Here is a 10,243-nt window from a genome sequence, read left to right on the forward strand (position 1 = left end):
CTCAACGAAATACCTTCAAATGTTTGTTTTCTATTAAAATGTTTTACTGGAGCATTGTTAACATTAAATTCGGGGGAATTTTAATAGAACACAATCCTGACAATGCCCCTTTAATGTATAACAGCAATTAAAAACATCAACCATACGCTTATTTTTGATTCATACATTAGTTGTCCGAAGTAATACACATGTACTTGTAGTAAGGAAAAACATGTTCTTTATCAGAATTCTTTTGTTCACTCATTTGGCTTGGAAATATTCTGCTGTTCTACCTATATTATTTTGAATTAAAACATTAGTTTGATGTTAAACATATCCTCTTCCTTACGATTCGATATCTAAGGAGTATGTTTAGTGCAAATGTTTTACATTTTAGAAATGAGAATCAATTCAAGAGATCGGACTCGATAATTAATAAATTATTTATGATTGTAGCATGCTTATGACATGACAAAAATGTATTGTCAATAGAGGGGAAACAGTATTTTACTTAGATTTCATGTTTTTTGTACAAAACAACTAAGATTAGCTGACAATCAATTCAGTTGGAAGCTTCATATTTACCAATCATTTTAGTGAATTCATTTATATTCCATCTCCCTCATTGGAAGATTTCACTTAAACGTTGTATAGCTATATTGTACCATGACAGAATGTTATCAATGCGAAACAAAATGGCGCTTCAATCTGATGTCAGACATGTTGTTACGATGTAGTATGTAGACTTTAAAGAAGGTCTGTAATGCATGTCTTAGTGAATACAAAATAACAGTTGTGGCTTGAAGTTTGCTTTTCAATTAGTTCTTGTACTTTAAAGCCACTATTGCACAGATGCGTCATGATATGAATTTTTAATGAAGACGATAAAATCAATTTCGAATTGATTATCATTGCAGAACGTGAAACAAATGAGTTCATGTTTTTATCAATGATTTAACAATTTCATTTTTTTTAAAATATAAAATATGAAAGAAAAGTTGCATTTGCTATGTGATTTGCGTTATATTTTTTGTTTACTTTTAAATACAACTCAGAGAAAAAAATTCAACACACACATTTCTATAAATTCATGCATATTAATATCTTTGAATAAATATTAATTTTTATTATACATTCAAGATCTCTGCAATGAGTTTCACTGGATGAAGCTCTGTCATTCAGTCAACTTAATGTTAACTGAATGGTCTTGAAAGCTTACTGAATGGCATAGAAATGCCATTCGGACACCTTTCAGTTACCTTTCAGTTGCCTGAATGGCAGAGGTTTATCCTGTGTTTTATGACAATTTTACTAAAAGAGTTGTTTGCAGGAGATGATTTGCGTTATAATTTTTTTAACTTTTAAATACAAAACCCACAATAAAAATCACATTTATATCTATCAATACATACATATCAAAATCTTTGTAATATATTTACTTCGATTTTTATTGTACATACAAGTTCTTGGCAATGATTTTTATTACAATTATACTGAGAGTTGTTTTTCTCTGGATATTATGGTGTGGTGGGGAAATTTTGATTGTATCTTTACAAGAAAATTGTTTTAATTATCACTATAAAAAGACATGCTACAAACAGATTAGTAACAGATTTCTTAATAACAAAGATTGACTGGTTTATAAATGATTACATATAGTTACATGAACTATAAATCTTTCATCATATTTTTAGACTCTTCCTCTCTTTCATTTGGAAGCCACTACAAATAATTAAATTTTGTCTTGAATTTTAGAAGCGAAATCTTATTTTATAGGGTGCACAGATAAAACGTTTACCTAAAGTCGCTCGTTTCGACCAGCCGGACCAGAATGACCTGGAATTAACGTTTCCAACCCACTGGGTTAACAGAGGTAATGTTAATGTGTGTGTTTCAACGATTCAATCAACTGATAGTTAGCCGTTAAAACACAGAGAGAAAGAGAGAGAGAGAGAGAGAGAGAGAGAGAGAGAGAGAGAGAGAGAGAGAGAGAGAGAGAGAGAGAGAGAGGGGATTGTTTTAATTGAACCCTCATGTGATCTATGGAGGAGTTCAAAGTTGATTATATAAATGTGTGAGGAAACTATTTTAAAATTTTCTTCTCAAGAACTAAATGCTACATTTTGTGGAATTTCAAGACATTTTTTTTAGATAATAAGAATTCTAGATTGCAAAACATTGACGCAACATTTGGACCACAAGAGGGGCTAGAAATATGGTTTCTATACTAATGTGTAGAAGAAGTTTTTGAAAATCTTTTTTTTTTAACTTCAGTGGTGCAATCTATGATATCATTATCATAATGTAAGGTTCCTCATATCAAAGCAAAAGTTAACTTATTATAATGTATTATTATTTCTATTCGTTTTCCTTTTTTCATCTTTTATACCTTCATGCCTATGATTATAAATTGATAAGTTGATACGTCTGAGATTGATAGAGATACAAGAAATGATGTTCAGGTGAGCAATGTAGTCCAGGCTGTGTTTTTATTGTTTGTTGGATGATATTAAAACTTTTGAATAGAAATATAAAATGAAGAATTATTACATAAGACAAAATCAATTTAAAAGTAAATGATGGATTTTGTGTAGAATGAGTGATAGAAGGGAAGAATATATTTATAAACAAAAACACACATGGACAAACGGATTTGATTTTTTGTTCCACGGAGTGATTATCTTTTCGTTTTTATATACCATAATGTTTCATCAGAAATAGACACGTTAATGTTTTAGGTTATCCCTACACAGAGAAAACAAGTGATGCTGATCTTTTGGAGTTTGAGGCTGGTGTAGTTATGTCAGCCTCTCTTACAACATGTGTAAACTATTCAATCGGGATCGAAGTTCTGCTTCACAACACTCAAGTCTGGAACTCTTCTGCAATATTATCTGCGTGTAATTTTTCAGATAGTGTATGTTTAGTATTGATGATTATTTGAACATTATGCATTTCTTACCAAATGGCATACCAAATATTTGTTTGATAAGCATTTTTATTAAATGTTAATTTTTTTTTCTCACAGGGAAATTTAAATAATACATTCAATATAGATATTCAAACTGTTGAATCCAGCAACAGCGAGATATTTCCCAACTCGAAATCTGAACTTTTTCTGAAAATGACACTACTAAAACAAGGACTAAATGTCATTAACATAACTATATCTTCAAAGGCGCACAGAGACATGAGTAAGCCTTCCCTTTCAATTGAACAACTGTCTGTCTTTAACGTAAGTACCGATATAATTTATGAATCACCAAATGTGTCATATTACAATAAAGGATCGTCTTTTCCGGTTGAAGCGTTTTGGACACTCTACCTTTTTAACCTTAATGACGACGAAATTGGCACTGTGTACCTGCTCCTTAAATACAAACTTCATTCAACAACTGTAACAATAGGAGAAACGTATTCATTCAAAGTGGTTTATGATGATCGGGTATTGGAGTACCGAGTACCAACTAACAAACCAATCATTTATCAGGATGAAGACTTGCGTTTAATGTCAGAAATTCACAAACTATTTGACGGTAACTTTACGACTTGTGTTGGGCTGCCAGTACAAGGTGAGAGCCCACCATGGTTTTGGATGAGACTGAATACAACCTGGCTGAACATATCGTCTTCAAACTTCGGCGTTAGAGTAGCTGGCAATCAAATATCGTGCCAGCCAAACGGACAGACGCTACTACAGGTTAGATTCATGATTACGTGTTAACAATTGAGATACACTACGGTGTATACATTTATGATAGCGGAAATCTTGTATTATAAGCTTGTCAAAATATCATCAAAGTCCTTGAGCAGTTTTGCTTTCACAAATGTTGTCGAATGTTATAATTGTAAAATACATTTAACAATTCAACATGATCTTGTAATTAAATGCAATTATCATTTTTCTATCATGAAATTGAAAAATTGAAAAAATCAACAACAAAAGAAATTGGTACAATGTTCTCGTGTAATATTGTATCCTGTAATGCCCCTATTCACTACGTGTTTCAATGTATCATACTTCAAAATGTTTATTACGCAGAGGATTAAGTAAACGAATCGTTTTAAGAACACACGTTAGTGAAAGAAAGAAAAAAAACTGACAGTATGGTATTAAGAAAAGCAATGAAAAACAAAACGTTGGATATATAAGCGTACTAAAAATAATATATTTATTTATAAATCTAGATTAGATATCTGAAATATTTATATCTTTATATTATTTCTTTTAAAGATTGCATATCCTTTGGAAAGCCCAATATTCGAAAATGAGCTGAAACACCGCATGGAATTCTGCATTTTGACTTTAACCAACATTACCTCTAATCGACGTGTAGTGGAATGTGATTACCATTGCCAATGTTCCAAAGGCAATGACTGCCAGGAAATGATTCTTTTCATGGCAAACCAAGAAAAAATGGCGCCATGGAGTTTATGTGAAATATCTGCGAGAAACGTAGTTTGAGACTTATATTGTTTGTACCTGTGCTTATATTATCTTTTAACATATCAAAAAGCAGTCCTTTCTAATAAAAAAAAAAGAAAAAAAGAAAGAAATAATACATTTTTTTCCTTAAGTGAGACTGTATTTATGCCTATCTTTTTAAAGCTTGCTTTGAATAAAACTTTATAATGCATGGAATTTCCTGTATCTTCAAAGTCTAAACATAAATCATTTAATTGTAGAACATTTTTGATATCTTAATTGTATACGTTTGAGATGACATGGAGCACCTTAATATTTTGACATGTTACCTATCAAAATAAATAATCATATCAAGTAAGCTTTTATGATGTGATTTCTTTTCCTATATTGTAAAATTTACAGTGTGGCGGAAATGTTAGAGAGTAAACTACCATTCTGTAAGTTAAGAGTTCATATCCCGCTTGGGTGTATAAAATTGTTACCATTCCAAAATCTTCTAAAACTTTATTTTTGATCAAATGCTATAAAATTTAAAAATTCTTAACCAGCAAAAGTATTTCTAATATAATGTACCGTTTTCCGGTCAATTTTTTTTTGATACGTCGATCAATAGAAAAATTATTAAAATAAAATTATTATCTTCATTTCTTAGTAGATTGTCAAAATATTGTTTTATTTTCTATATAATTCCTTTAAAGCCGTAAAATACGGGAAAAGATTCATCAAATCAATTATAACGTCAAAATGGTTCAAGCACCAAAAAGACAGTCTGGTATCATTTACTAGATTTTGACCTTAAGTTGCAACGAAAATGGAAAGTTCTTTAATCTTCCTTTAAATTCGTCAATAACATGTTGATTTCAAATGACAATCCAATTTTTATCGACCCTGTTCCATTCAAACGTTCATACTTTAATAAAAATTGAAAATGACTAGAACAATTGTAATATTGTAGATTTATGAAATGGACAGATTTGCATTATTTTAAATTGCGTTGAAATGGCTATGAATGCTCACGCTTGTTACGTTAATTATTTGTTTAAACAAATATCAACAAACAGCGGGAAAAATATCTCGACTTAGTAGATTTCGTATCATTTAAAAACTTCAGCATTTCCTTTTAAGAAATGAGCTCAATGATTACCCAAGTCTTGGTTGGGGCGTTTACGTTTTACAATCCGCAAAGCGGATTATAAAAAAACTTTAATTACTCCAACCAAGGTTATACGAGTATAACTTGGGTATTATACTTTTATAATTTAATTTCTATAACTTATTGCACAAACTAAGTGCATTATATTTTTTGAAATGATATTAATCTGTTCAAAATTCATACGTAACGTCAAACGAATTAGAACGATATTGACGTTGGTGCATTGTGACGTTCTTGTGACGTTGAAACCAGGTAATACAAAGGACTATATATGGTTTAGCCTAAAATGGCCCCTTTAAATGAACATTGTCATTTCACTGTAACTGTTTTGTTTGTACAGATTTACAATTGAAGTTTTACATCATAAATTTCATTTCGATTTAATTGCCCACAATTTTAGAATATGGCATCATAAAGTTTATCTTTTCCGCCATTTTCGCATATTTAACATAAAACGAATTGTTTTCAAGCAGTTTTTCTTTAACTAAACATTGAGCGATTGCATGAACAAAAAAAATATTTTAACCAAAGATGTATATCTCCAGTACTTATAAGTGACAAAAAGTTCGTTCTTGTTCAAAGAGCTGCTCTATATTTCCCATTCGAAAATCGGTATTAAAGTTAATGCAAATTTTTAATGATTTTGATTGAACTCTAAAAACAGCGTCAATTCTGACGTCATATACTGCCAGTGGGGCACATGAATAGAAATATATTAAGTGAAAAACATGTTTTATTTCAACTCTTCTAAATAATAAAACAACGAATTATTACCCGAAACACTTTAAAAATGGCGAAATATTGGGAAACACTTGACTTATATCATGTATAGTACCTTAATTAAATTTTTCTCTCCAACCAAATGCTGCGTTACAACCAGAATTACATTATTATGATTACGACCTCAACGAAATTTGATTCTATTGGCGACTCACCACTGCTCCGCGTTCGGCAGTTCCAATGCAGTTAATAAGTGATAATAAATCCAAGAAACTACTAGCAACAACGTGTTGTCGTTTTGTTTTTATCAATTTCCATGTGCTGCCAATGCACTACCACCTACAATGTGTCTTTTTCGTATACATGTATAACAGTATGACAAATGGAGACGTTCTTCAATGATCAAGGTGGTCAAGGATTTTTTAAATACATGAACCTAGAATTTAGTCTGTTTTGAATTCTTTTTTATTTGACATTCCTTAGCAGTGCAGTGGTTGTTGTCACATTTTCTTCGAAATGCGTTTCAAGCTATCATTTAATCTAATGCATAACATATTAGATTTCAGGTAATTGAATGCTTGTTGTAAAGGAATCTTGAATAGTGCTCCGGCTCTCCTTTGAAGAATATGTAGCAATTACAATAGCAATTAAAATCTAAAATCAGTATGATGGTAGTCAGAAAGAAAAAAGAAATCATTCATATATATTTATGAATTCATGTCGGCTTTCGGTTTGAACAATCTATTTCTAAAAACATACAATAAATTGATTATTTAAAGTACCTTTTGCACATTTTTCTCGGTACTGTCCTCTAATAGGCCAACTTAATAGATCTTGGCAAAGTTCGATTAATAAAGTAGATTACACAGCTATATTTCACCAATTTACGTGTTGTACTACCGTTAATGTAAAGGGGTGTATATTTTAATGTGAATAATTCAGTAATAAAATAGAATCACTAAAGCTATACATCTATAACCGTTGTTCTCACTGAAGATATACATGTATAACCGTTATTCTCACTGAAGATATACATGTATATCCGCTATTCTCACTGAAGATATACATGTATAACCGTCATTCTCACTGAAGATATTTAAGAAATGAACTCAATGTCTACCCAAGTTATACTCGTATAACCTGGGTTGGGGCAATTTACGCTTTATAATCCGCGAAGCGGATTATAAAAAAGCGTAAATTGCTCTAACCCAGGTTATACGAGTATAACTTGGGTAGATATTGAGTTCATTCCTTATAATTTAATTTTCTGGAATTTGCTGTACAAATTGAGTCCGTTTTACTTCTAAAAATGATATAAATCTGTTCAAAATTCAAACGTAACGTCAAGTGAATTAGTACGTTGGTGCATTGTGACGTGTCTTGTGACGTGCAAACCAGGTTATACAAATTTAACTAAATTTTTCTATCCAATCAAATGCCGCGTTACAACCAGAATTAAATTATACATGTATAACCGTTATTCTCACTGAAAATATACATGTTTATCCGCTATTCTCACTGAAGATATACATCTATAACCGCTATTCTCACTGAAGATTTACATGTATATCCGCTATTCTCACTGAAGATATACATCTATAACCGCTATTCTCACTGAAGATATACATGTATAACCGTTATTCTTACTGAAGATATACATGTATAACCGTTATTCTCACTGAAGATATACATCTATAACCGCTATTCTCACTGAAGATATACATGTATATCCGCTATTCTCACTGAAGATATACATCTATAACCGCTATTCTCACTGAAGATATACATGTATAACCGTTATTCTTACTGAAGATATACATGTATAACCGTTATTCTCACTGAAGATATACATCTATAACCGCTATTCTCACTGAAGATATACATGTATATCCGCTATTCTCACTGAAGATATACGTGTATATCCGCTATTCTCACTGAAGATATACATCTATAACCGCTATTCTCACTGAAGATATACATCTATAACCGCTATTCTCACTGAAGATATGCATGTATTACCTCCATTCTCACTAAAGATACTCATGTATAACCGCCATTCTCACTGAAGATATACATGCATATCCGCTATTCATACAGGTAACTTAAACACTGGATAGGATAAGATGGGCCGCAGGATGCAGGATACAGATTAATAAATAAAGACTGTATTTGTCGTATCCATCCTTTCCAGCACCCATTTGGCAATAAAAATCCAGTTTTCGTTTGATTATTTTCTAGAGCTGCGTTCATAAAATCTAAATGTTTTGTGTTTGACACATTTTTTCTCTAAATATAATTTTACATTTTATTTTAAACCAAAACTGATGGGTTTTTTCATTCATCATTATTATTTTAAAAAAGACTATGCAAAGATTTTACCGGGTTTTGTTTTCATTTTCTATTTTAGTTTTTAACTGATGATATAGAATGGAGAAGTAGATGAGGTAGAAGGGATAAACAATGATTGTAGATTGAATGAGACAGGATGATTGTTTCAGAATGGAATATATATTAAAATGTAAATTTTGCGGCTATTTGTATGTATTTAACGTATAAAACCTATTTTTGTGCGAGGAGTTATCAGTTAAAATTTTAGACCTATTTTGTTTCATTAAGAAACATCTCCATTCCTGAACTGTAGAAATACATATTCATAGTATTACATTGCTTATGTAATAAAAAAAAATATCCCTTTGGGATTCAGCATTTCGATTTGTTTAACACTTATGCACTTCAGATGCGGTGTACTGCTATCGATAACTCAATATTTCAAAAGATTAATGCATTAACTGTCGATTAATAACACCGCAATTGCAATTTAATTGCAAAATGTCGACAGTATATATTAAGCCAACAAAATGATATACATGTATTCCAAAAGTCACAAAGCCATTATAATAGATGATACTTAAAAAGATAATACTGGTATGCCTTTCTAAAAAGAATACATAAAATGTCTTAATTGATTTTATAACTTACTTCTGTGATCATTATGACCTATCTTTTCAAGGTGGAAGAAAGGATTTGAACAAGAGATAAATAAATCGATATCATTAATATTAAAACACTTTTAGATTCCATAATAAGATAATACAATGAACAAAAAATATACTTGGATTATATCATACAATGAAATAACTGATCAGAATCAAAGTACAAATGTGTATCCATTTCTAAACCACCTCTATCGAATAACAAAGCATTGATTTGCAAATTATATCGTAAAAATTTGTAAGCATGGATAAAAATATTTTATTTCGTAAGGATATATATCTTCTTGGTAAGTCAAAACTTTAACTCTATTTTAATTTCACATTCTTTGAAAGATGTCTAGTTATTCAGTTCATTTCACTTATTATTTATTAATTAAGTTTTGATTAATTTATGGTATGATTAATGGTCCAGCTCATAAAAATCAAACACAAGTAAAGTTTTGCTCTCAATACCCTTATTAATTTTTTGACAATTAGTCGCAACATCATTATTAAACGAAGATAAAAGATAGTCTTGATCAACACCTTTTGTTTCTCAAAGCAATATGAGCTGCAATTTTTAGGCTGAAATTTTTTTTCACGAAAATGTTATTTTCTACTAAAATGACAAAAAATATCATGGTTTTTTTAATTTCTGTTAGCCATATTTTTGTGCAAAAGGCAGTTAAGAAGCCTTAATTGAAGCAAAATTGAATTTTTGCCGTCCAGGCTCCGATTTCACAAAACAAACTTAAGTCAAATCTCAGACTTAAGTCTGAGTTTTTTCTCAAATGTTTGAGTTTTTTCTCAAATTTGAGAAAACTCAAATCTCTGCATTTCATAAAAAAATCTTAGTCGTGTTTTTTACTCAATTTGACTGAGAAAAAACTTAAGTTATCCCCAGAGCAGACTTAAGTCAAATCTCAAATATGATTAATATGTCATTAACATCATTCATACAATATTATATTGTCTGTAATGTTCATTTCTTAG

At 30.5% G+C, this 10,243-nt stretch overlaps 1 protein-coding gene across 1 annotated transcript; it reads left to right on the plus strand.

The window, feature by feature from the left end:
- The first annotated feature begins 3,103 nt into the window (after positions 1–3,103).
- Positions 3,104–4,624, plus strand: LOC128158613 (uncharacterized). Its single transcript, XM_052821541.1, has 2 exons — positions 3,104–3,679; positions 4,214–4,624. The coding sequence occupies exons 1-2, from the start codon at positions 3,104–3,106 to the stop codon at positions 4,442–4,444; spliced, it is 807 nt and encodes a 268-aa protein (XP_052677501.1). The 3' UTR covers positions 4,445–4,624.
- The last annotated feature ends 5,619 nt before the right edge of the window (positions 4,625–10,243 follow it).

The sequence above is a fragment of the Crassostrea angulata genome, chromosome 8 (genome assembly GCF_025612915.1).
Source record: "Crassostrea angulata isolate pt1a10 chromosome 8, ASM2561291v2, whole genome shotgun sequence".
Taxonomy (NCBI): domain Eukaryota; kingdom Metazoa; phylum Mollusca; class Bivalvia; order Ostreida; family Ostreidae; genus Magallana; species Magallana angulata.

Bases quoted from the DNA above. Each gene is read 5' to 3' on its own strand.
- LOC128158613 (XM_052821541.1), top strand. From the start codon at position 3,104: ATGACACTACTAAAACAAGGACTAAATGTCATTAACATAACTATATCT. The intron at 3,680-4,213 runs GTTAGATTCATG...TTTCTTTTAAAG, and splicing joins ACGGACAGACGCTACTACAG to ATTGCATATCCTTTGGAAAG.